The 23998-nt window shown below is 39.6% G+C and overlaps 2 protein-coding genes across 5 annotated transcripts in view; both read left to right on the top strand.

Moving 5' to 3' along the window:
• Positions 1-18756, top strand: part of slc12a5b (solute carrier family 12 member 5b) — a 53801-nt gene extending 35045 nt beyond the window's left edge. Inside the window, exons 5-26 of one of the 4 annotated variants that reach the window (XM_057827525.1) lie at positions 904-958; positions 1032-1162; positions 6980-7227; positions 7314-7525; positions 7607-7774; positions 8128-8222; positions 8323-8393; positions 8496-8670; positions 10540-10658; positions 10727-10825; positions 11824-11943; positions 12385-12489; positions 14156-14324; positions 14402-14597; positions 14724-14893; positions 14965-15096; positions 15178-15285; positions 15452-15568; positions 15808-15959; positions 17297-17311; positions 17391-17524; positions 17712-18756. In XM_057827525.1, coding sequence (XP_057683508.1) covers positions 904-958; positions 1032-1162; positions 6980-7227; positions 7314-7525; positions 7607-7774; positions 8128-8222; positions 8323-8393; positions 8496-8670; positions 10540-10658; positions 10727-10825; positions 11824-11943; positions 12385-12489; positions 14156-14324; positions 14402-14597; positions 14724-14893; positions 14965-15096; positions 15178-15285; positions 15452-15568; positions 15808-15959; positions 17297-17311; positions 17391-17524; positions 17712-17803 — 2883 coding nt within the window. In that variant the 3' untranslated portion in view covers positions 17804-18756. Of the gene's footprint in view, positions 1-903; positions 959-1031; positions 1163-6979; positions 7228-7313; positions 7526-7606; positions 7775-8127; positions 8227-8322; positions 8394-8495; positions 8671-10539; positions 10659-10726; positions 10826-11823; positions 11944-12384; positions 12490-14155; positions 14325-14401; positions 14598-14723; positions 14894-14964; positions 15097-15177; positions 15286-15451; positions 15569-15780; positions 15960-17296; positions 17312-17390; positions 17525-17711 lie in introns of all 4 variants that reach the window. The other 3 variants (XM_057827531.1, XM_057827507.1, XM_057827516.1) reach the window with 3 other exon arrangements.
• A 267-nt stretch (positions 18757-19023) lies between these two features.
• rh50 (Rh50-like protein) lies at positions 19024-21667 on the top strand. The gene has a single exon (XM_057827544.1). It carries the CDS (start codon positions 19156-19158, stop codon positions 20587-20589), a length of 1434 nt encoding a protein of 477 aa, XP_057683527.1. The 5' UTR covers positions 19024-19155; the 3' UTR covers positions 20590-21667.
• Positions 21668-23998: the final 2331 nt, after the last annotated feature.

The raw sequence follows: 23998 nt of genomic DNA on the forward strand, positions 1-23998 counted from the left end.
AAGCTAGTTTAATTTCACAGCAGTAGTATTTCGCAAGAGCCCGAGAGTCAAAAGAGAACGCCGCAAAGGCTAGTTGCGAGATTGTTGAAATTATTCATTAAAAAAATAATTAAGCAAATGTGACACACTGAATGGCTTGCTAAATTTTGCTTAAATATATTGTTCTACGTTAAGGACGTCATCCAAGGTCGGCCCCCCACATTTTTACTACGCCAAATCTGGCCCCCTTTGTAAAAAGTTTGGACATCCCTGGCCTAAGCAGCCTGATTTAGAATTCCCCTCAAGAATTATGGGAAACAAAAAACGCTCATTGTCAAGTTATTATTTCAAATTTTCTTGTAAGTTAATTTTATTGCTGACACTGCGTTTTGGGGTCATCAACGTGTTGTGCCCCCCCCTGCCCCAAAAGTCAAACTCTGCCTATGATCTTCCTCTTGATCACAGAAGTTACAGTTTAGTTTCTCTAACAATAGTTTCTTGCTCATTGGTTCATCAACATGCCCTCTGCCCAAGAGCAGTCAAACCAATTTACTTCCCCGTTCCTGAGACATGTCGCCTCTTTGGATTTATTGAGTTATATAGCAATACAGAGGAGCATTTCCTGAAATTCCACTCAAATCCCAGCAATTCAGTGGAATCTTTAGAAAGAATGTCTCCCTACAATTCTGTAGTGGTTAGAAACTGTATACTCACAATTGCAAGAGCAAGTTCAAGTCACATTTTTTATGTTTGGGAAAAACAGTATGTTCATTTTCATAAAATAAGCAGAGTTCACTGGATGATGTATCCCATATAAACCTGACAAGTTGCTAATTTCATGTGGGCATGCCATGCAAGCAAAACAAAAACAAAAAAAACACACACACCCCCAAAAATCAATCGGATATGTTTTTTTTCTTCCAGACTATGCTAACGGCCATCTCTATGAGTGCCATAGCTACAAACGGAGTGGTTCCAGGTGAGCAAATGTGTGAAATTGTTTCTACTCTCTTGACAAAAATACTCAACTGACTTAATGTTTCTTCTCCTAGCCGGAGGTTCCTATTACATGATCTCTCGATCACTTGGGCCGGAGTTTGGTGGTGCTGTTGGGATTTGTTTCTACTTGGGCACCACTTTTGCTGGCGCCATGTACATCCTTGGTTGTATTGAAATCCTGCTAGTAAGTCAGCAATTATTAGTTTATAAAATGGTTTGCATTTCCACGTTTTGTGCATGGTGAAAAGATTCACAGCAGAGTTGCTTCACAGGTGGACTATATTTTAAGCAACAAATTCATAACACAAATCCTCTATTCGGAGGTAGACACATATTACACCCTGAACTAGTCAGCGGCCAATTACAACATGCATGCTTATAGAAAACACTCATTCACTCTTAACTCAGTTGCTCCCAAAAACGTATAAATACGTTCTATTTTTAATTGCTTCAGTGTCCCAAAAACGTATTTATACGTCTTTTGCATTTTTTTTTTTTTTTTTTTTTTTTTACATGAGGCATCTATCGGTTCCAATCATTCTAAAATATAATGCACAAAGCTCAAAACCCATTTTAAAGCAATAAAACTGGCCACTGGAGGTCAGTAGCACATTTGGTAAGAACTCATCTCTTTGAGAAAATTGAGAGAATTTGAAAAAAAATGTGCAGAACGATCGGGGGAAAAAAGGCAAACGACACTGGAGGAGTGTTTTGAAAAGAAAACGAAACCATCGTCAAAGAAGGATTCAAAAAAATGTATCTTGATGAGACAGACGGTGACGTCCACAACAGCGTCAGGTTCCACACGCGTTCTGCGGAGCTCACGTTGCGTTACTCCTTTGCCCAAGGTTGAAACCAACGATGAAGATAATGAAAAAAGTGAGACCGATCTTGATCCGGACTCATCAGATTAGCCACGGGAGCAGCTGAGAGCCTTCCCCACTGTTATGTGCGCAAATAGTTCAACAGTTCAGTAGTTTAGTTATGTGTAAATAAATTGTTACTTTGCGATCAAAAGCTTTATTTGTCTTGTTGTTCATCTTATTTTGTAAAAGGAAAACATTATTCAGATGTTTGGGATGTAACTAAAGCAAAAAATAGCTATATATAAGTCAAAGTTATGTTTGAAATATATGCTTTCACAAAAAGCTCAATTTCTCAGTTTTTTCATCAGAAATTGGAAAATTGCTCAAACTAAGCTATTTTCTAATGCTGATTTCTGAAAAATAGAAAAAGATATGAACTAACTTTTTTTTCTGCTGAAAGAAGAGAGTCGAATCTTTCTTTTGGTGGGTTCCATGTTTATATAACAATAGAACAGAATTTTCTGTGGGCCTTGCAAAATCAGTCAAAATCCAGTAAAACGGCCAGGAGCGAAGGGCCTTTCTCCGGTGAAAGTGGCTGGGAGTGAAGGAGCTAAAGTCCCCAAGCACGGATAAGTTTGAGTCTTTACGTCAGTTTACTCTGCATGTTTTTGGTCTGTAGAAGGAAATACCTAGAAAACACCAATGCAGGCACAGGGAACCACGACGACCTTTCAAATGAAAGGTGGATATTTTATCCAGATATCCACAATATAGCATAAGCAAAACAAAGGTTTTCCTCCTTGATGCAACGTCCCCACGTTGTGTAAAGCTTTATGTGTAACAGGAGAAGAAGGTTCATGCAGGATCATTGATTTGGCTGTCAAGGATGCTGAAACTACACTTGTCATCACAGTGGGCTTTATGTCACTCACACAAGTGGAGTTTCAGTATACACAACCACGGGTTTTAAGTAGCAGAATAGTTTGTCATTTGACAAGTAACAAACAGTAAAGAAAGAATGGTTCATGTCTGCCTGATTCAGACATGTCTCACTTAAATTTAACCCTGGCTCTCATCCATAACTTGTCCAGGTTGCATTCCTTGACGAGCTGGCACAGGCCGACTGGCTCCGTGTTGAAGCAAAGTTCCTCAAGGTTGTAGCTGTCAGGCAATGTGGACCCAAACGCAGGGAAAGCACAGAGGCGATGCACACAGGCGTGGTGCGAAAATGCTTTAATTAAATGGATCCTCGATCTTAAAGACAAGTAATTCTTAAAAGATAAATGTTAGTATGAGTTATAATAATTTGATATTAAAATCCCTCAATGTTTTCGTTTCAATAAAATTTCCAAAATTATTTTAAGTCCTAGGTCGCCATTCTTGTTTACGTAGCAGTGCGCTGACGTCACCGGGCCCGCTACCGAACTTCCAGCGTGTCACTTGTTAGCTACCCCAACATGTCGTCAGTTCTGCCCTTCCAATTTGAACCAGAGCGAAAAAAGTGAAGAGCAGGACAACACTGTCGGTCATTAACAAGACAAGCAACAAAGGCAAAATGCAGAGCAGGAAATACCTGATAAGACAAGAGTTGGGCAAAACTGGTGATGTACTTGCGGCAATTGCGTCTCAATGACAACGGAGCGAGAGAGCGTATGCTGTTGAGAACTCCGGTTTTTGTTAGCAGATCTTCAAGGTGAGCTATTGCGTGATCAAACTTATTCCAATATAAATATGTAGATTGTTAGCATCCAGAGCTGTCATGTGCTTTATATACAGCACAGGCCAAAAGTTTGAACACACCTGGTCATTCATGCATTTTTATTTTCATGACTAATGACATTACAAACTCTCACTGAAGGTAATAAAACTATGAATGCACATGTGTGATAGTAGGGATCGGAGTCGTGTCGTGGCTGACTGTCCTCATTAAATTCGTCTGCTGGCCACTGTATCGCTGCATCGGACGTGTATTGATCCGTTTGAGTAACAGCATCATTCATATTAGGTGAATACTGAACAGACACACTTACTCCCTGATGAACTGACATTAGAGGTGAATTATTAGCTTCCTCTGTGACTAGCGGTATACCAGAAGGTTCGCCTACCGCTGTAGTGACAGGAGCGGCTTGCCTGCTTAAGAGAGCGGCCAGCATTTTCTTGTCTTTGGCGCTTTATTGCGTGCATTTCACTCGCTATCCGAGCACATTGAGGCTTCTTGCGAGGGAAAACAGTTGGAACAGCATTTGATTATAGTCTCCGCTTATATCCAGCTGCTCCGGTGAGCTCTTTCATAAGTTGTCGTCGTCTAAAAGCCTCGAACGTGGTAGGAGAAAAATGCCGAGAACAAAGCCTTTGGGAAGTTTTGTCAGTCTACGTAGTTTAGGCAGCAATACACAATTGTTGTACAGAAGTGGAAACGTCCCAATTACGTCATCACTCTGAGCCCGCCAAACATGGCGCCAACTATCGGTTAAAAATATGTACTAAATATTATAAAATTTTGCCATTGACTTAACATTTTATGTGTTTCTAACAACATATTTTAGTACAAGAAAACAATTGTGGTTTATTAGCACCTACATGTCTTTAAAATTGAGGATTCCTTTAAAGCCACCAAATTAAAAAAAAAAAAAAAAAGACAAGAGGATCCAAAAAAACACCAAGGCAACCAAAAGTCAGGCTAAAAAATCAACTTATTGGGAAACGAGGTAGCACAAGGGCCCAGGAACAAACGGAGCTCAAACGATAACATAGATGATGGCGCAACAAGGACTGAACAAAAACGAGGAGCTTAAATACACAGACAAGGACTAACGAGACCATTTATTTATCCATTTAATAGGGACAGTGCACATTGATGAATATCTATTAGACACATCCAAAAGATGTAAATATGCCTGATTGTTGCAGAAATGCTAATTTACATCCGCAGTCTCTAGGCAGGTAACACAAAGACACAAAAAGACAAAACAGAACAAAAGATTACAATAAAACAGCATAGTACAGTAGGCTACTAAGAATTTAAAAGTCAGTGAATGCAGGTCTGGTTTACTTTCAACCAGTGCTTGAGCAGAATTTAGAAGGTTCGTATTATTGGACACTCCCTGATGGCGAGTGTTAAACTGTTTCAGATTTTACGGGCCTTTACAGAGAGAGAATTGTGACTGAAGGCTGTTTTTCTGATTGGGACCTCACAGTCCCATCTAAAGGAGGCTCTGGCCCTTAGACCGCTGTGAAACTTTAAAAAAAAAAAAAAAAAAAAACTCCGACATGGGATGTGGGGCAAGTCAATGTAACACCTTGTACATTAGACAAGCCATTTTAAAAAAACATTTAAATTCTCGAAGCGCAATAAATAGTACTTTTTTCAAATGTTACAAATGTTGGTTTTCTGGCAAAGAGCTTTAACGATTTCTCGTAGAGTTGAGTCTATGTTACTGCATGTATTTACACCTGCCAGTTGCCAACATGTAATGGAATATTCAATGTGTGATAAAATCATTGAGTGTAGAAACATTCTAGCAGCCCAAAGTGTTATGAATGAGGCACAGGTGGGTGACACAAGAGTAAGCAGATCGGTGGATACACAAGGAACGGGCCACAGCAGGTGAAAATAAAGGTGCTATCTCAGGGACACTAGGGCACAATCTAAACAGAACCTAACCCAAACCATGACAGTAGGTTTGTAAACAAAACAAAAATATCAAACCTACCTCTGCAGTAGAGCTAACGGCATAGTATCATGCATTTCCAAGCTAAATTTATTGTTACATTTTTGGGACGAACTAATTGTTTCAATTTTCCTCATATGAGAATGAAGGCTACACGCCTACATGTCTAGTTATCACTGTGTCAAGGTGCACAGATAAGAGTATTTACAACACATAAAATAACAAGTGTCAACCTGACATTGTTATACAAGACAACCATAAAGTTTATGTGGATCAATTTCTTGATTCCTTTAAGGCATCTGACTACAATCAACTGATTACACTTGTAAAACACCAGATTGGTGCAAAGGTGTCATCCTGTTTTGTTGGAAAGAAATCCAGCACCCACTGCGGCCTGATGTGGAACCGTTTGGGGACCCCTGCTTGAAGGTGTGCCAATCATATAGCTGAGTAAAGGGCACTACTTCTTGCTTATATGTTAAGTCAAGTTTGAGCATCTTCAACAATTTTGGAAATCCAGTGGTATTAAATTTATAACACCTGTCAAAGTCAGTTGAGAGTTGGAATACTATTTGATTTTTTTGGTTTCCCCACAGGACATTACTATATCTTTGTATTTCCATTTACAGTATATTTTGCAATGGCGTACCGCAAGCAACATGTCACTTCCGCTCATTAATATTCATGACGTTAGCAACTGTTGCTAAGTTTCTCCCCAATAGTAAATGAATGGAAATAGTGTAAAAATGAGATGTTTACAGAGCTAAACCTACCAATTCGGTCTAAAAATGATGTCCCTGGCACCAAATTCACTTTTTTTTGTTTTTGTTTCGGGAAACGTATGAAGAAAACATCCTTTATATGTCGTAATGTCTAGAGTCGTTTCTACAAGTTCCATATCAGCAGTGCTTGATTGGCATGTTCGTTTTTGAAAGATAACCGGAGAAAACTAGCAGAAATATATTGGTTTGTATGCAAGGGCATGTCTGTAATGTCCCACTTCCACTTTACGATGCGACGTCACGGTCTAAAAATAGTATTCGTGCGGTACGCTATTGGGGGCACGGCAATGAGTAGTACGCACATTCGCCTCACAGTTTTGATTTACAAAGATTCAATCCCGGGCCTCGGCCTTCCTATGTGGATTTTCGATGTTCTCCCCATGCATCTGTGCAATTTCTCCAGGTTCTCTGGTGTCTTGCCACATCCCAAAAACATGCATGGTAGGCTGAATAAACGATCCAAATTGCTCTTAGATATAAGTGTTTGCGTGAATGGTTGTTTGTCTCCTTGTGCCCTGTTACTGGCCGGCAAAAAATTCAGGGTGTACACCGGTTACTGCTGGAATTGGTTCCAGCACTCCTGCAACCCTTGTGAGGATAAGCAGCAAAGAAAATGAATGAACTAATGTTGCACTTTATAATATTGTAACAAATTTCATAGGGTCGATGATCATTTGCACCTTTCTCCTCTGTTATCCTCCAAACCTTGCCCATCCCTTCCTTGCCTTGCTCCGTCTTTCAGATTTATATTGTTCCTCAGGCAGCCATCTTCAAAATCGAGGGCTTGGAGGGGCTGGAAGCAGAGGCGGCCCTTCTAAATAATATGCGGGTGTACGGCACCATAGTCCTAAGCTTCATGGCCCTGGTCGTGTTCGTGGGGGTGAAATATGTCAACAAGCTGGCACTGGTTTTTCTAGCCTGTGTCATCCTCTCCATCCTGGCTGTTTATGCAGGAGTCATCAAGACTGCCATTGAGCCACCAGTCTTCCCGTCAGTCTAATGGACATTTTTGATAATGAATTTTGAGGTGGTATATGTTTGCAGCATTTATTCCTCCACCTTGACTTTCCCTGCAGGGTGTGCCTCCTGGGAAATCGAACTCTTACCTCCAAAGGCTATGACATCTGTGCAAAGGTCATTGAAATCGACAATGAGACTGTCACCACCAAATTATGGCGCTCGTTCTGTGATTCAGAGTACCTGAATGCCACTTGCGATGACTACTTCAACAACAACAACGTCACAGAGATACAGGGGATTCCAGGGGTCACTAGTGGAATCCTGGCTGGTAATGCCTCAAATGTCTACATAACCTGCATAGGAAACAAAAATAAATCTAGATGACCAGCGAATTGGTTTTGTTTTCCAGAAAACTTGTTTGGCAATTATTTGGAAAAAGGGATGATTGTAGAGAAGAGGGGACTGGCTTCACAACCGGACCTAGAAAGTTCTGCTTCTGGCACAAACCGCTTTGTGCTTGCCGACATCAGCAGCTTCTTTACACTGCTGGTGGGAATATACTTCCCATCTGTCACAGGTTAGAAAAGCTGGAGGTACACAATAGTGTCTTGGGCAAAATTGAATGATACTGCATGACTACAAATGGTAGCAGTAATCGAATAATTTAAAATAATGTGGTAAACCTGGAGATGTAAAATGCACTACAGTATTTCCAACCACTTGTGCACTATTACTCCATACACAGACATGGCACAACTGAAAAGTTGCATGAAGTTCAAAAGTTGACTTTTAAAGGTTGAAGAAGCTAGCAACATTAGAAAATTCCTATACATACAAAATCTCTGTCGAAAAGCTGAGTTGAAACGGCCATTTCAAACTGGTACAACGCATGTTATATATCCAAACTGTTTCAACCTGCTTCATTTGTAGGTATCATGGCGGGTTCCAATCGCTCTGGAGACTTGCGCGATGCTCAAAAGTCCATCCCTATCGGCACCATCGCAGCCATCACCACCACATCTACTGTGTGTATCCTTCACGGGGCAGACACAATCAGAATGGATTTGAAAGACCATTGCATCAATTTCCTGTTGTTTCTCACAAACATTTCCAATCAATCCTTAGACTTTGTCTTCAGATATTTCCTGTGTGGTCCTCTTTGGCGCTTGTATAGAGGGTGTTGTCCTGAGGGATAAGTATGTCCCACTTATTGGACTGAGAACTAAACCTTGGAGTTTTCCAAAGTGTAGCCTGAATCAATCCCAACAATTTGAGCCATTTTCCTTGTCACTTCTCAGGTTTGGTGAAGGAGTAAACGGTAACCTGGTGATAGGGACTCTGGCATGGCCATCTCCATGGGTCATTGTGTTTGGATCGTTTTTCTCCACCTGCGGTGCAGGACTTCAGAGTTTGACAGGAGCTCCACGTCTCTTGCAGGCTATCTCAAGAGATGGTATCATCCCATTTCTTCGAGTGAGTTTACGAATACCAAGCAGACCTCTCAAAAAATGTTTTTTCATCTACTGATACAGTGATCCCTCGCTACACTTCGCGCTTCAAACTTCGCGCCCTCAGTCCATTGCGGATTTTTTTCTTCAATTACAAAAATAAATAAATGAATGCAGTATTTTATAGAGCTGTCCCGAGCCGATCACGTAGTCTCTCACTCTCACTCCTGCCACTTTTCTTGGTCAGGCAGTACACTGGAGTTGCTTATTAAAGTTAATGATGATTGACAGACGTTAAGGTTTGATCTTGCCAGAGACGCTTGGAAACCGAAACAACAAAGCGCTCCATGCGTCAATCATCATTTAACTGGTTAAACAGTTGCTGTGGCAACTCATTGTGTGTAAGTGAGCAGCTTGAGCGGATTTGAGTGGACTCACTCAATAAAGCAATCAATAAAGACAAGCATTTTTCTACTTTATTCTCATTTAAAAATAATTCGGTGGGACAGTAACATGTTCAAAACTTATCATAATTATTACATTTGGAGTGCGTAAAAAGCATTTATCAAAACATATATATTAGAGATGACCCGATCGATAGGGTCCGATCACGTCATTTTCAAAGCATCGAAATCGGCAAAAAAATATCAGACATGCTTTTTTTAACATATATATATATATATTTTTTTTTTTTTTTTTTTTTTTTTAAATTAAATCGTTTTCTAATTGTATTTAACGTTACAGACATAATATGTTACACTCATCCAGAGTCTTTAGTTTAGGCTTAAGGTAGGGTTATCAAATTTATCCCGATAACCGCGGTAATTAATTTTTTAAAAAATATATCACGTTAAAGTATTTAACGCAATTAATGGATGCGCTGCACAACCCACTCACGCATTGTCGCACTCAGTCTGTAATGGCGCCGTTTTACCTATATAGAGACCTAAAAGGCAACGTAAAATGAGTAGAGTGAATTTTGGCAGCATTTGGAGCCTTTTTTTAATCGGCTAAAGCCTTACAATCCCTCTCCCTACGATTAGAAATATCATGAGAAGCAATGTGGGGAAGCAGATAGCAATTGATCTTTTTCCTTACACCCTATGTTATTTCCCAACGCAGAGAAGATCTATCAATTGGTAGCACTATGCACAGTCATGGTTGCACTTCCCATCATGCATTTGGGCATGGCTACAGTATCATTTACTGAAAGCTCAACAAATACACTAGATGGCAATATTTAGTCACAATATACAAAGTCACAAGTCTTTCTATCCGTGGATCCCTCTCACAGAAAGAATGTTAATAATATAAATGCCATCTTGAGGATTTATTGTCATAATAAACAAATACAGTACTTATGTACTGTATGTTGAATGTATATATTCATCCGAGTTTATTCAATTTTTTCTTAATGCATTGCCAAAATGTATAAGATAGGGAAAAATTATCAGGAATGATTGGAATTGAATCGGGAGCAAAAAAAAAGCAATCGGATCCTGAAATATCGGGATCAGCAGATACTCAAACTAAAACGATCGGGATCGGATCGGGAGCCAAAAAACATGATCGGAAAAACCCTAAGTTTTTCTCTTTTTATTATCATAGTTTGGGGGTTACAAATGAAAAAAAAACATGTTTTATATGTATTTCTTTCCAATGCTAAATCTGAATAAATACATTTTGGGGTGGGGGGCCGCTACTTTGTGGTTTTTCACTTATCTCAGCGGGTTCTGGTCCCCAGTAACCGCAAAATACGAGGGATCACTGGATAGTCTTAATGTATCCGCTCACTTCCATCTTGGGACAAGCAATTTATTGTGGTAATGTTTATTATGCAAGAGGCAAATCAGATGTGATTTAACATACAATACCCCTATTCTCATCTCTGCAGGTCTTTGGGCATGGTAAAGCCAATGGGGAGCCCACCTGGGCCCTCCTGCTAACTGCTAGCATTTGTGAGATTGGCATTATCATTGCCTCTCTGGATGCTGTTGCACCCATCCTCTCAATGTAATTCCGCGGTCAAACCACGCATGCTTACAGTATGTTCATTTTGAAGAAATTTGTATCTTTTTCAGGTTCTTCCTAATGTGTTACATGTTCGTTAATCTTGCCTGTGCACTACAAACATTACTGAGGACACCAAACTGGAGGCCACGGTTTAAGTTCTACCATTGGTGAGTTAAAAGAGTTTCAGTTTAATAAGTCAAATGCATCTGATTTAAAGTGTAGACAATATAACTTTAAAAATATAAAATCTATAGAGAAGGAAAAAATATATACAGCATATTAATAATGTCATAACCATGTTGATTTTAATCAATGTCCAACAAAGATTCAACAAAAGTCAGGCAGCGTATGAGGGACATCGTCCCTGACAGAACCTCGTACAGCTTCTCATATTAAAAAATACATTATTTACAGAAGGTAAATTTGCTGCATCAATTCTGGAAACTTATTTTTTCAAATAATTCAAGAAGTGGGAGTACTGAGAGGCTGAAATTCTTGGAAATTTGTAGCTGACAAGCCATATGCAAAATACCAATAGTAATAATATTGTGAGGCTGACAGAGCTAGTTTGATCAAAATGCAAAATATTAAAAACAGAGATCAATGTCGTGATAGTGGTAGGAGAATAGCTCAAACCTGTAGACAGCTATGCTAAACAACACTCCCTTTTTCATGGAGAGAAAAAAAAGCTAAAAGAACTTCTATAGACTTGTTTATTCCCCAGCACATGTTGTAAGACCATACTCAGATCTGCCTGATTGCTGGAGGTCCTGTGGAAATACTGTGTCAAACAATTTTAGAGATGCATCCATGTTCAAATTCTGCCTAAATTCTAAAATTTCAGTCAATCACTTATTATTAGGAGCAAGTAAGAAGTCATTGACTAGCAAATCGTTGATGAGAGACGGAGTACTGAACATAGGACCTACCATAATGCAGTCTTGTTTATTCATCTCAAGGGAATGAACATATCAAAATTGACATGTAAAATTGGTGTTTGCTTGAAATGGCTTCTGCCAACTGAAAGAACTGTTTTTTTTTTTTTTTGTTTTTGTTTTTTTTTTTGCATTAACACAGCTCTTGTTCTGTTTCTGATGGATGTCTTCAGAAGCGAATAACAAAAAGTAAACTGTAAAAATGCAATATAGCCTTTTGTTCCCCGCAGGGCTCTATCTTTCCTGGGTATGAGCTTGTGCTTATCACTTATGTTCATCTGTTCCTGGTATTATGCCATCGTTGCCATGGGGATTGCCACCTGCATTTACAAATACATTGAATTCCGTGGGTAAGTATCTCATAATCTGATAAGACAACATAATGAGCCAATATATAGGAAGTGTATTTCAGAAACATACCCCTCGTCAGATGTGCAAACAAGCTCACTCTTGTTTCATGGACGTTTTTTGGAAGTTGGGTTACCTTCGATGACCGTCTGATGTATCAGTTTCTACTTTCTCAAGTGTTGTGACTACTAATCTTTACTCCATGACTGGTCCAACTATTTCTTAAATATTTTTTTTTCGTTATGAATATTATCAGAACTCTTTTAAACCATATGTATCACCTCTGAAACTTTCCCACAATTTTTCCATCCACAACTAAATACTGCTTTAACATGTTGCATACGTGTGTACACTATGTGTCTCAATATTAAGAATGAATTATATTGCTTGTTGGAAAGTCATTTATAAGAGACATTTAAACTTAATAAACTGCTGTGCGACAGAGCTGAGAAAGAGTGGGGTGATGGGATACGCGGCATCTCTCTGAGCGCAGCCCGATTTGCTCTCATGAGGTTGGAAGAAGGACCACCACATACCAAGAATTGGAGGTTAGTACAGATTCAAATTAATTTGTGTCGTTAAAGTGCGTACGACAGGATAAAAAAAAGTCTTAAATAGCATTATTATGTGAATTAAAACCATATTTTGAGAAAATTCGACTATATACAATAATTTGGCAAAGCACAGATGACGAGAAATTAGTGTTTTAATCTGCCGTCTAGCCACGCCTACCATTATAGGGCTCTTGTGTCCCCAACAGGTGGATGACGTCAGCAGAGTAACGATTTCATCGGATTTAGTATGCAGCCCATTGAGGGGAATTATTCATAACGAGGAAAATGCGACGAAGAGAGCCGCAAAATGTCATTGTTTCAGTCTCTCTACTCCAATATTTTTAAAGGATATTCTTTTTATTGAAGTATTTTTCCCAATTGCTAAATAAATGGTATGGTCATGATAAATAACAATCTTGTGCTAAATGGAATATGTAATAATAAAAATGCATTTATTCAGTACAACATGGCAAAATTACTCCATAATGGTCAGAACTGTCGACTTTATCTTTACTGTCCAACCTCCCGAACGCTATATTATGCCGCCGTAGTTGGTCAGGCTTTTGACATTTCGCTTCCCCCCGGCTTGGGAGAATATAAACAAACCAAGAGGTGTGACAGATAGCTGACATGCTAACCTTAACCGAGTGACGTGTCAAAGTCTTATTTTCGCTTTTCCAAGAAAAAAATCAAACAAAACTAGCCTGGATCATCTCACACTGCCGCGGGGTTGTCGATTGTCTTCGCCGATCGGCAACCCGCCCTGCAGAGAGCAAGTTACAGCTCGTTCCCCTGCTACTACTGACAGGAGAGCTCGCCAGGGAAGCAGCTGGAGAGTACCGCCGGACAAACCAGCCGACGACGGAGGAACGCGTAGCTGCCACATGGTCAACACAAATATAATGAAAAATAAGGCTTTACTACATGGCGACGACGTAAACAAACAGCGGCGTGCAGTTGTTGTGCAGCTAAAATGACAGACAGAATGTGTCTTAGGACATCTTTTCTACCTGCCCATCCATGGTCCTTTATTTAAAGAAAGTTTGTAGTGTTTACTTTGTAATCGCTGTATTCGCGGTTATTTTTAACGCAAAGTTGCAATTTCTGATCGGGTGGGAAATTTGACAGAACACCAGGCACATGAACAGGGCACTAAACCAAGTGTAGTGCTCTCCCGGCAGGGGGATGTGCAACAAGCCGCCAGTGTCAACGGCTGAACCTTTTGAAACCCCAAAAAGGCTCACGCCTCTCCCTGGTGCAGCAAAATGTTTCTGCAGCCATTTGGCTGGCGTGATGCGAAAAATAAACGAATTAATCCGCAAAATCAGCTGAATCCTTAGTCCTTATCACACAACAGTACGGCTGGATAGTGAGAGAACTCCTTCTACCGTACACGTCATAGCGCCCTCTTTCTCAACTCGAGACTGGAGCCGGAAGTCACTCATTTTCATGGCGCGGGATTCAAAAAACTAAATAAATATAGCGATCGGTTCCACACACATCCAAGCGGTCCATTTCATTCAGGACCATAAATTTCCGTGGAAAATATGAAAAAAAAACATGCTTTTTTCTGTCATAGGCACTTTAAAGTATAAGTCATTCCTGGTCAAGATGATTGTGCTCTAGCTCTCTCTCAAGAGTACTTTTTTTCTCTGCTCAGGCCTCAAATTTTGGTTCTGGTCAGTACGGATGCCGAGCAGAACGTCGAGCAGCCTCGTCTGATCTCTTTGACCAATCAGCTGAAAGCAGGGAAAGGCCTTACTATTGTTGGCACCTCTGTTCAAGGAACGTTTCTTGACAACTACACTGAGGCCCAAAGGGCAGACCAGGTCTGTGTCACATACCCTTTTAAGGGATCATGCAGTTTTTCAGGTTTAACTCTTGATGGTTCTTTGTCATCTTACAGTCTCTGCGGAAACTGATGGAGGCAGAGAAGGTTAAGGGCTTCCCCCAAGTCGTTGTATCATCCAATCTGAGGGATGGGACATCCCATCTGATACAAGTTGGTGGACTAGGAGGTTTGAAGCACAATACTGTAATGATCAGCTGGCCACGTAACTGGAAACAGCCCGAGTTCCACCAACAATTCCGAGACTTTATTGGTAAGTAATGGTGACATCAGTGAAGTCAACTCTTGAAATCCCCTTTTTGTTGTACAATTACAGAAGAGACAGACCACTTGTCCACTGACTTTTAATTGCAAATAATTTCTTCCTGTCACTTGGCAGAGGTTGTCAGAGAAACGACAGTGGCCAGTTTGGCCTTGTTAGTTCCCAAAAACATCTCTAGCTACCCATCCAATGGAGAGCGCTTCACTGAAGGACACATCGATGTATGGTGGATTGTTCACGACGGAGGCATGCTGATGCTTCTGCCGTTCTTACTGCGTCAGCATAAGGTGGCAAATACAATACAGTACTCTTTGGTAGAATGTGTCTTCAGCATCATAATTGGTTTTTATTTCTGTAGGTGTGGAGAAAGTGCAAGATGCGCATTTTCACTGTAGCTCAGATGGACGACAATAGTATTCAGATGAAAAAGGACGTCATAACTTTCCTTTATCACCTGCGTATTGATGCTCAGGTGGAAGTGGTGGAGATGGTGAGCTCGACGTGCCAAAACTGCCTGTGATATTGATTCAGTTCATTGGTTTCACACTTGAATGTTGCCTTCCTATCCAAGCATGATAGTGACATCTCAGCCTACACCTATGAAAAGACACTTGTCATGGAACAGCGCTCACAGATTCTTAAGCAGATGCATCTGACAAAGAATGAGATGGAGCGAGAGGTAAGTATGCATGTCACGTGAATCAAAGCAATTTTTCATTACTATCCAGCAGGCTCTATAAATACGTTCTCTGACGATTGAATTTTTAGTACAAAGACCAATAATGTAATCCTCAGAGAAATTAGTATTTGTAACTCATCTATCGCATCCCTATGTAACCCTGTAGATTCAGAGCATAACAGATTCATCACGTGGCTCAATCCGACGTAAAAAATCCAATGCCTCTCGCTCACACCATAGCATTGAGGAAGGAAGCAGTGTGGCTGAACAACCAGAAGAGGAGGTAAAGACCAGTCTGACATGTTAAGATATGAATTCAGTTGATGGGCCCGTCTATCTGAGTGACTGCGGGTGCGAATGGTGGTTTGGACAAAATGTACGACAAAGTCAGCTGTGATAGGCTCCATCTCACCTCTTCTACCATAGTAGACACTGACTTTATGGGTGTTTTTCTTTCTTTCACCCTGTCACACTGTCATTACGTCCCTGTCTCAGTCTGTGGCTGTTTCCAACTCAAAACAGGTCCAGCTTATTCACAGTAAGAACGCTTCAACACCTACCAGCCCTACCAGCCCCACAACACCTGCTGGAAGCGGAAACACTTGGACGGACTATAAGGGGGCTGACAAGAGAAAGAACCTGGAGACGAGCAAAGACCCCTTCAGCATGAAACCGTGAGTGGCCTAAAAGCTTGTTACACTAAGGGGGGGGGGGGGGGGGGATGAACCAAGTCAACTCTGTAAAATTTATACCCTAATGTTGTCATTTTACAAATTTGTACCTTGAAAATATTTGGGTTGTGTTAAATTTGAATCTAAGGCTCTTTGAATCTTAATTAAGATGATGATACTGCATTTCCACCAAATTTGGGAATCAAAAGCTTGTACTTGCTTGCACTTCTTAGAGAAAACAGCCGTGTATATAAAAGCAGATAATTCAAAAGTTGATTTCAACAACAATTCTGTACTAGAAGCTTAAACAAACAGAGAAAGTGGGAAAAGCCATATTTGTTGGGCCTTACTTGTATTCAGAGGTGGGTAGCAACGCGTTACAAGTACTCCGTTACAGTTACTTGAGTAACTTTTTGGGAAAAAAAAAACTACTTCTAAGAGTAGTTCTACCAAGCCATACTTTTTACTTTTACTTGAGTAGATTTGTGATGAAAAATCGTTACTCTAACTCCTCTGCTTTGCGCTACACAAGAGCCAGTACATTTTTCCTCTTTATTCGACATTTTTAGAATAACTATTAGTTTTTTTTTTGCTAGTGATGCCAAGAGTAGCTCTAATTTCACCAATGAAATGTCACAACAATTATCACATGACTCCATTACACCAATCAGACGCAAGCTTGCCGTTTTATGATCACGCCAACCTGTTCAATCATGTGGCGTCTTTATAGCACTGGGAAAAAATGAAGTATTTGACATAGAGTGCTGCCCTTAACATAACTCGAAAGCGCAGATTCTAACCTCTCACCCAGTTTTTATTTGGCACCGATTCACCACGGAAAACCGGAGACATCATCCTTTTCATTTCATAATAGTTACAATGAAGGAACTACTTCATTCACTACTCAAACAAGGAATTATTTTCTCCACTAGAGGGCACTCGTGCTCTTTGGACAATGATGCTTCGTTTCTTTTTTTTCTCGCCAGAATTTTTTTGTGTGTGTATTTCTCAGGCTTAATTTGGTTATGTAATGGGTTATTGTACAGTATCATTCTAACAACAGTTCATGTAGATATGTTTGTGCTGAGAGAAAACAAATACCATTGTTTGAAAAAAATAAGCAGTTACTCAAAATGTTACTCATTACTTGAGTATTCTTTTCACTGGCTACTTTTTTACTTGGAATTGAGTACATTTTTTGGATGACTACTTTTACTTATACTTGCATAATATTATTTTGAAGTAATGCTACTCCTACTTGAGTAAAATTTTTGGTTAATCTACCCACCTCTGCTTGTATTTCAAACCTTATTTTGTCCCTTGGGAAATGCTGCTTGCAGGGAATGGGAAAATTTGTAAGTATGACCATGTCACACTAAGACAAATTGTGTGATCCGAAGAGCTACAATCATTGTCATCCAATTTCTCTTCAAGGAACCAGACAGATGTGAGGCGCATGCACACAGCTTTGCGGCTCAATGAAGTCATCACAAAGAAGTCCAAGGAGGCAAAGCTTGTCCTACTAAACATGCCAGGACCCCCCAAAAATCGTATGGGTGAAGAAAACTGTATCCTTGCAAACTTTCAGTTAATACATCTCTATTTTGCTGGTACTTTTTCACACCAGGTCACTCTTTATCTGCTAATTATTTAATAAACAAATAGCCTACTCATGACAGACCTCTTTTATACTGTATGTTTAATATTACTGTGTGTTAGTGGGTTTTTTTCTCCTTTACTGAGACTGTCCTCTAGACATGGAGTTTCTCGAGGTGCTCACTGAGGGTTTGAATCGGGTTCTCCTTGTCCGTGGAGGGGGACGTGAAGTCATTACAATCTACTCCTGAATGTCCTAAATGTATGTATGTATAATGTGTAAATGTTACCCAGGAGGCTTTGCACTCAACCCTTACAGACTCTCACAAAACCTCCGTCATGGATAAACCAAGCAGGAGGCTCCAGCCTGATTGAACCGTAGCTCACTACTGATTCTGTTCCTACTTCTTTTTAAAGAATGTTTTTGTCAATTCCTTTCCTCTGCTAATATTGTATATGAATGTTCTCAATCTTTGTTCACATTTCTCTTAAGCTGTTTGTATGGAAGCATGAAGGTCGACCAGCAAAATGCTGAATTTCAATTTCACTCAATAGTAGAAGTTTGGCTAGCAGCCAGGCTAACTTGTAAATTTTAAGAACTTAAACCTGACAGACTGGTTAAAAAATAAACAGTCAAGGACCGTTTTGATAATGTGATCTTCCCTTAAGAAAGGGTCATGTTTGATGAACAGGTAAAACGTTTGAGCTTATGATCAAGCATAGTTTGTTTTTCTTTCACTGCTACCTTGTATTTTCAACAGAACAGAGCAGCAAACGTTAAGGATTTCAACAACACTACAGAAGTTGTTGCCTCAATAGCTATAAAATCAAAAACTGAAGGTTCAAAGTCTGAGGGTAAATAACAGTACAGACACATATTTTTTCCCCATTATACAGAAAAGCATATGCATATCAAACTGCTGTGTGGCTTACAGTACTTGTGTGTGCATTTCAGACAGAGCAAGAGAGAGAAAAAAATAAAACTGGAGCATAACACGTACAGTAAATATGTAGTTGTAGACATAGAAATACAAATTAAATTGTGTTTGTTAAATATTTTGTGGTTTTATGTAGTTATTAGATGTCATTAAGGTACTAGGGGAGAATTAAAATGTTACAAAAGTGTTTGAAATGCATATTTTATCAAGTTTTCATTTGTTTAACAATAGTTACAGGTTGTAACATGTTGTATGTGGAACTACAACAGGTTAAATTCTATTAAACCTCAAAAGTATTTTCTGATTATCAGTGTGTATGGTGTTTTGTAATTGATGGTTGGCAAAGGCACTGTAAAAACTGCAGTGGCAGATCCAAGGAAAACAAGTGGATAATGAAAGGCCAATTAGCTAAAATAGAGAGCATCTATTTGGTGAAAATATTGTGTTTTCTTATCTAAACATACAAACTGCTCAAACCTAATGTAAGCAAATACTTAAATTTGCAAATCCAACTGGAAGAGCATTTTTATGAGCAGAGACAAAGTTCAGAAAACTGAATATCTCAACATGTTTGAGCGGGAGCAGACTTGAACGTTGTCCTTCCTTATCTGCACATTGATAATCCTGGCTTCAAATGAAAGAAGGCTCATTTGAGTGCTCCAACAATGAAGCCAGGCACAAGCAGCTTGCGGGTGAGGCTGCCCGTGTTAGTGTTTGCACTGGAGGTGATGATCGTGGGTCTGTTTGCTACTTTTGTCACATACGATGACAACGCTGATGCCAAATTCCAGAACAACGGGACTAACCCCATGGACAATGCAGTATATAAGGATTATCCTTTTTTTGCAGACATACAGGTGATGATATTCATCGGCTTTGGCTGCCTGCTGGCATTTTTCCGCCTCTATGGTTTCGGGGGGATGGTCTTTAACTTTCTCGTGGCCACCTTTTCCATCCAATGGGCCATTCTAGTTCAGGGATACTTCCAGTTCAGCAATGATGGTAAGATCCAGCTCGGCGTGATAAACCTCATCAATGCAGAGTTTGCCTGCGCCGTGGTGCTCATCTCCTTCGGGGCAGTGTTGGGGAAGACGAGCCCACTGCAGCTGCTGGTCATGGCTCTCCTGGAAGTGCCAATATTTGCTGTCACGGAATGGGCAGTGCTCAAGTACCTGAAGATAAATGATGCTGGAGGCTCCATACTGATTCACCTTTTCGCCTGTTACTTCGGCTTGGGAGTCACCTTTGTGTTATACAGACCTGGCCTTAACAAAGGTCACGCAAAGGAGAACACCAGCTATCAATCGGATATTTTGTCTTTGATGGGCACCTTGTTTCTCTGGGTTTTCTGGCCCTCCTTCAACTCGTCATTAACCCTAAAAGGCGATGATCAGCACAGGGCCATCCTCCACACCTTTATTGGCCTCTGTGCATCCACAATCACTGCTTTTGCTCTCTCTGCACTACTTAACAAAAATGGAAAACTCAGTATGGCTGACATACAGAATGTGACCCTGGCCGGAGGCGTGACAGTTGGAGCATCCGTAGATATGATGATTTCACCGGCTGCGGCGTATGCCCTGGGCATGGTGGGTTGTGCCGCATGTATGCTAGGGTACAAGTACTTGAGCCCTGTCTTGGCACACCGCTTCAGAATACAGGATCAATGTGGAATACATAACCTACACGGTCTAACAGGACTCATATCTTGTACTGCTGGAATTTGTGCAATAATGATGGCTAATGAGGAAGTCTACGGCCCTAGTTTGTATGAGACTTTTAGTCACAGAGCTCCAAAAGAAGGGGATCCTAAGTTACTTGAACTCCAGGCTTTAATTCCTGGTCTGCCGCCAGGTTTGGGGAGGACTGCCCGAGAACAGGCTCTTTTCCAGGTAGCAGCCATGTTCTCTACAATAGCAGTGGCAGCAGTTGGAGGCTTGCTCACAGGCGTGGTCTTAAAAATGCCTTACCTTGCCTCACCTTCAGATGATTTATGTTTTGATGACCAATTATACTTTGACATGCCACTCGACAGTTACTTACCACTTAATCTCAATAGATGGTCCAATGAAGAGGAAACTACAACAAAATGTCTATAGCTCCTATGGTAGTACAGTAATAAAAATATTTTCAAACCATTACAAAATAAAGTTTGGGTAAAATAGAAATGTATCTTTTGTTATTGTCCTTGCTTAATTATGTAGTACCGTACTGGCCCTTATATAAGACGGTGTTTTTTGTATTGAAATAACACTGAAAAGGAGGGGGTCATCTTATATTCGCGGTGTACACGTTACACCAATTCACGACGCTAGGTGGCGCCAGATATCATTGAAGCGATGTTCTGTTATGAAAGATTTCAGCTACTCTCCCCATTCACGACGCTAGATGGCGCCAGATATTATTGAAGCAATTTTCTCAGCTACTTTTTTTAGTTTAACCAGTTTGCATTATTTCATTGCAATTTTTTTCCTTATTCAGATTTGTTTCAAGACTACAGTTACAGTTAGACTTCACTTTGATGGTTAATGCAGAGTTTGCAATTTTTGTTGTTTTATCACAATAGATTGGTTTATTTACATTTCAAAAACCAGAAGCCATTCATTTACGAATGTGATTGCACTTTAGTTTACATATTTCAATGTTCAGATATTAAGATTTGAATGAGGCAAAATAACATGCTTTTCTCTCAAATATATTGTTATAATCATTTGTTTCGGATGTACTGTAATTATTTTCTGTATAAAAATTAATTTGGTGTTCAAAAAGTATTTTTTCAAACTTGAGTCTTGAAAAAGAGGGGGTCGTCTTATAATCAGGGCCGTCTTATATTCAGGCCAATACGGTATTTATTGTCTGAGTAAATCTTAATGTTTTAAATGCTAAATGGATTTATGCTTCTATTGAGATTTTCTTGAAGAGGACTCAAAATACTTGTAACACTCTCATTCATCTACTGGTCATCCATGTGGCATCAGGAGCATCAGGGGTTTCAACATCTTGCTCAAAGATACATACATAGGCATGCGCATGGTCCATCGGTTGAACCCACAACCTCCAGCTGGGAGATTACCCCTCTACCATATCTCACAAAAAAAGAAAAAGAAATTTTTGAGAGGAACATTAATACTGCATTTGTCGTGTAGTATAAAATTATTCAAGCATGTGTGCAGCTATGTGACTGACTGTTACAATTATTTGTGATGAGCTCAATAATGAATGAGTCAAGATTATATATATATGTATATGTATATATATATATGTGTGTATATATATGTGTGTGTGTGTATATATATATATATATATATATATATATATATATATATATATATATGTGTGTGTGTGTGTGTATATATATATATATATATATATATATATATATATATATATATATATATATATATATATATATATATATATATATATTATATATATATATATATATATATATAAAAGACTTACTATTAGATCGAGAGATTAGGTCCGTGGCATGGCTGATGAGTTGATTGGAATACATCTTAATGAAAAGTACATCTCTTTGTATTACACTGCCCCCATGTAGCCAAGGCGGGCATGACAGAAAGAGCAGTATAAAAGACATTCGGTTGAACCTGTTTGACAAAAACGGTTACATTATTTTAATGTCTTGCTTGTAGAAATATTTGTTGCATTGGACAAAGGTGGTCCAAAGGCAACCTTTACGGCGCCTACATACCTGGCTTGGATTGAGGTAGCTTCTGTCTTGTAAGATGAGTCTTATTCTTGTAATTCATTGTCTACAACTATAGATGCTTTTGAAAAGTGAAATGACATGAAAAGAGACCATGGTTTCATCTGTTGCAAGTGGCATGTTGGAATAATCAACCAGTGGAGGAAGAATATATGATGCATAAGCGGAGTTTAAGGGGGGCCTGGGGGAGACCAGCCCCCCCCCCCCCCCCCCCGTGGCCGAAAAGTGTCATTGCATGTAATTGACTTTCCCGTATATGATCTTAAAATTTTCCAGTAAAATATTGCCTATAAAAGTTGTGAAGCAATAAAACAAACATCAAAAATGAATAAAATGAACAAAAAAATATATTTTTATAATGGGTCAGAATTATTTTTCGAACAGATCATGTGACTATCACCTCAGACCGTCATTTGCTTTACTTAGCCAAAACTACCTGAGGACCAAAGAGGCAAGATGGATAGGCCTATATGTAACTTTTTCAAACCTAAGCTTTCAAAAGCGACAACAACTACTGAGCAAGAACCAAGGATTTAAAATGTGGACCATGAAACATCAGAGACCACTGTCAAAATGATGAGCCAATTTGCCCCACTAAAGATGTTAGTTGTACAACAGAGCTACCATCGGTGTCTTGCCAATGTAGTTACACCCGTCAAAAATTGTGTCCCCTGGCCGCGGGAGCGCACACACACACACATAAGTTATGAGTTATGTCGACTTAAACAATTAATTGAAGCCAGAAAAGAACCACAGTTATATATTTTGAACATCAACGTTTATTAAACTGGAGAAATTCCATACAGGACTTGAATTAGAGTAATAACAGTTATTGGTCATCTTACGAGTAAAACAATAAAACATTGCCTTTTTTTTACATTCATTACGGATGTTACATTATACAAGAGAAAAAAAAGTTGTTGTTTTTTGATGGATGGGCCATGTTTTAAAACCTCGTAGATAACTACATCACCAAAACATGGAAATTAGGCATATCAGTGCAGCGCAGTGGCTCCGCCCATGGGATAAAATTTTTGACGGGGGTAACTACATTGGCACGACACCAGCAGGCGTACCATATTTAAAGGATGACGATCTTGGCGAAATGTATAGCTGTCCTAAGCAGCCTGATTTAGAATTCCCCTCAAGAATGATGGGAAACAAAAAATGCTCATTTTCAACTTATTACTATAAATATTCTTGTAAGTTAATTTTATTGGTGACACTGCGCTTCGGGGGACATCAACATGTTGTGCCCCCCCGCCCCAAAAGTCACACTCCGTCTATGATTTGATGCTGCCGACTGTCTGTGTTAATTTTAGGAAGTCCAGCAAATGAGGACTAAATTGCATCCTTTGTGAACTGGTACAATTGTGGCAGTGTTTTCCATCCTTAGTTTGTCACTGCTTTCCTTTCTTAACAGGTAAAGTTTGAAGGTGGTAGTTTGGCTCTGAAGAGTGCTGCAGACAGTCTTGGATCTAACTATTCTGCCAATGACAATTAATAATGACAATTGTTGACCACTCTAAGAGAACTCACTTAGGCTACCATATCATAAATAAAGGTACGCCACTCCTAATATGCATAACTCCTAAGATCAAACAACTTGAACAAACAACAACAATCCAGGTTCCTCGGGCAGTCACTGTAAGAGCATTAATACGTCATACATGTAAGCATAATCATATTACAGGCAAAATCTTGAATGAAATTGTGGTTACATGTCTAAAGACCTCTGGTAATCATCTACATTTAAAGTCACTTTCAATCATGTGGAG

Source organism: Corythoichthys intestinalis, chromosome 2 (assembly GCF_030265065.1).
Source record: "Corythoichthys intestinalis isolate RoL2023-P3 chromosome 2, ASM3026506v1, whole genome shotgun sequence".
NCBI classification, from domain to species: domain Eukaryota; kingdom Metazoa; phylum Chordata; class Actinopteri; order Syngnathiformes; family Syngnathidae; genus Corythoichthys; species Corythoichthys intestinalis.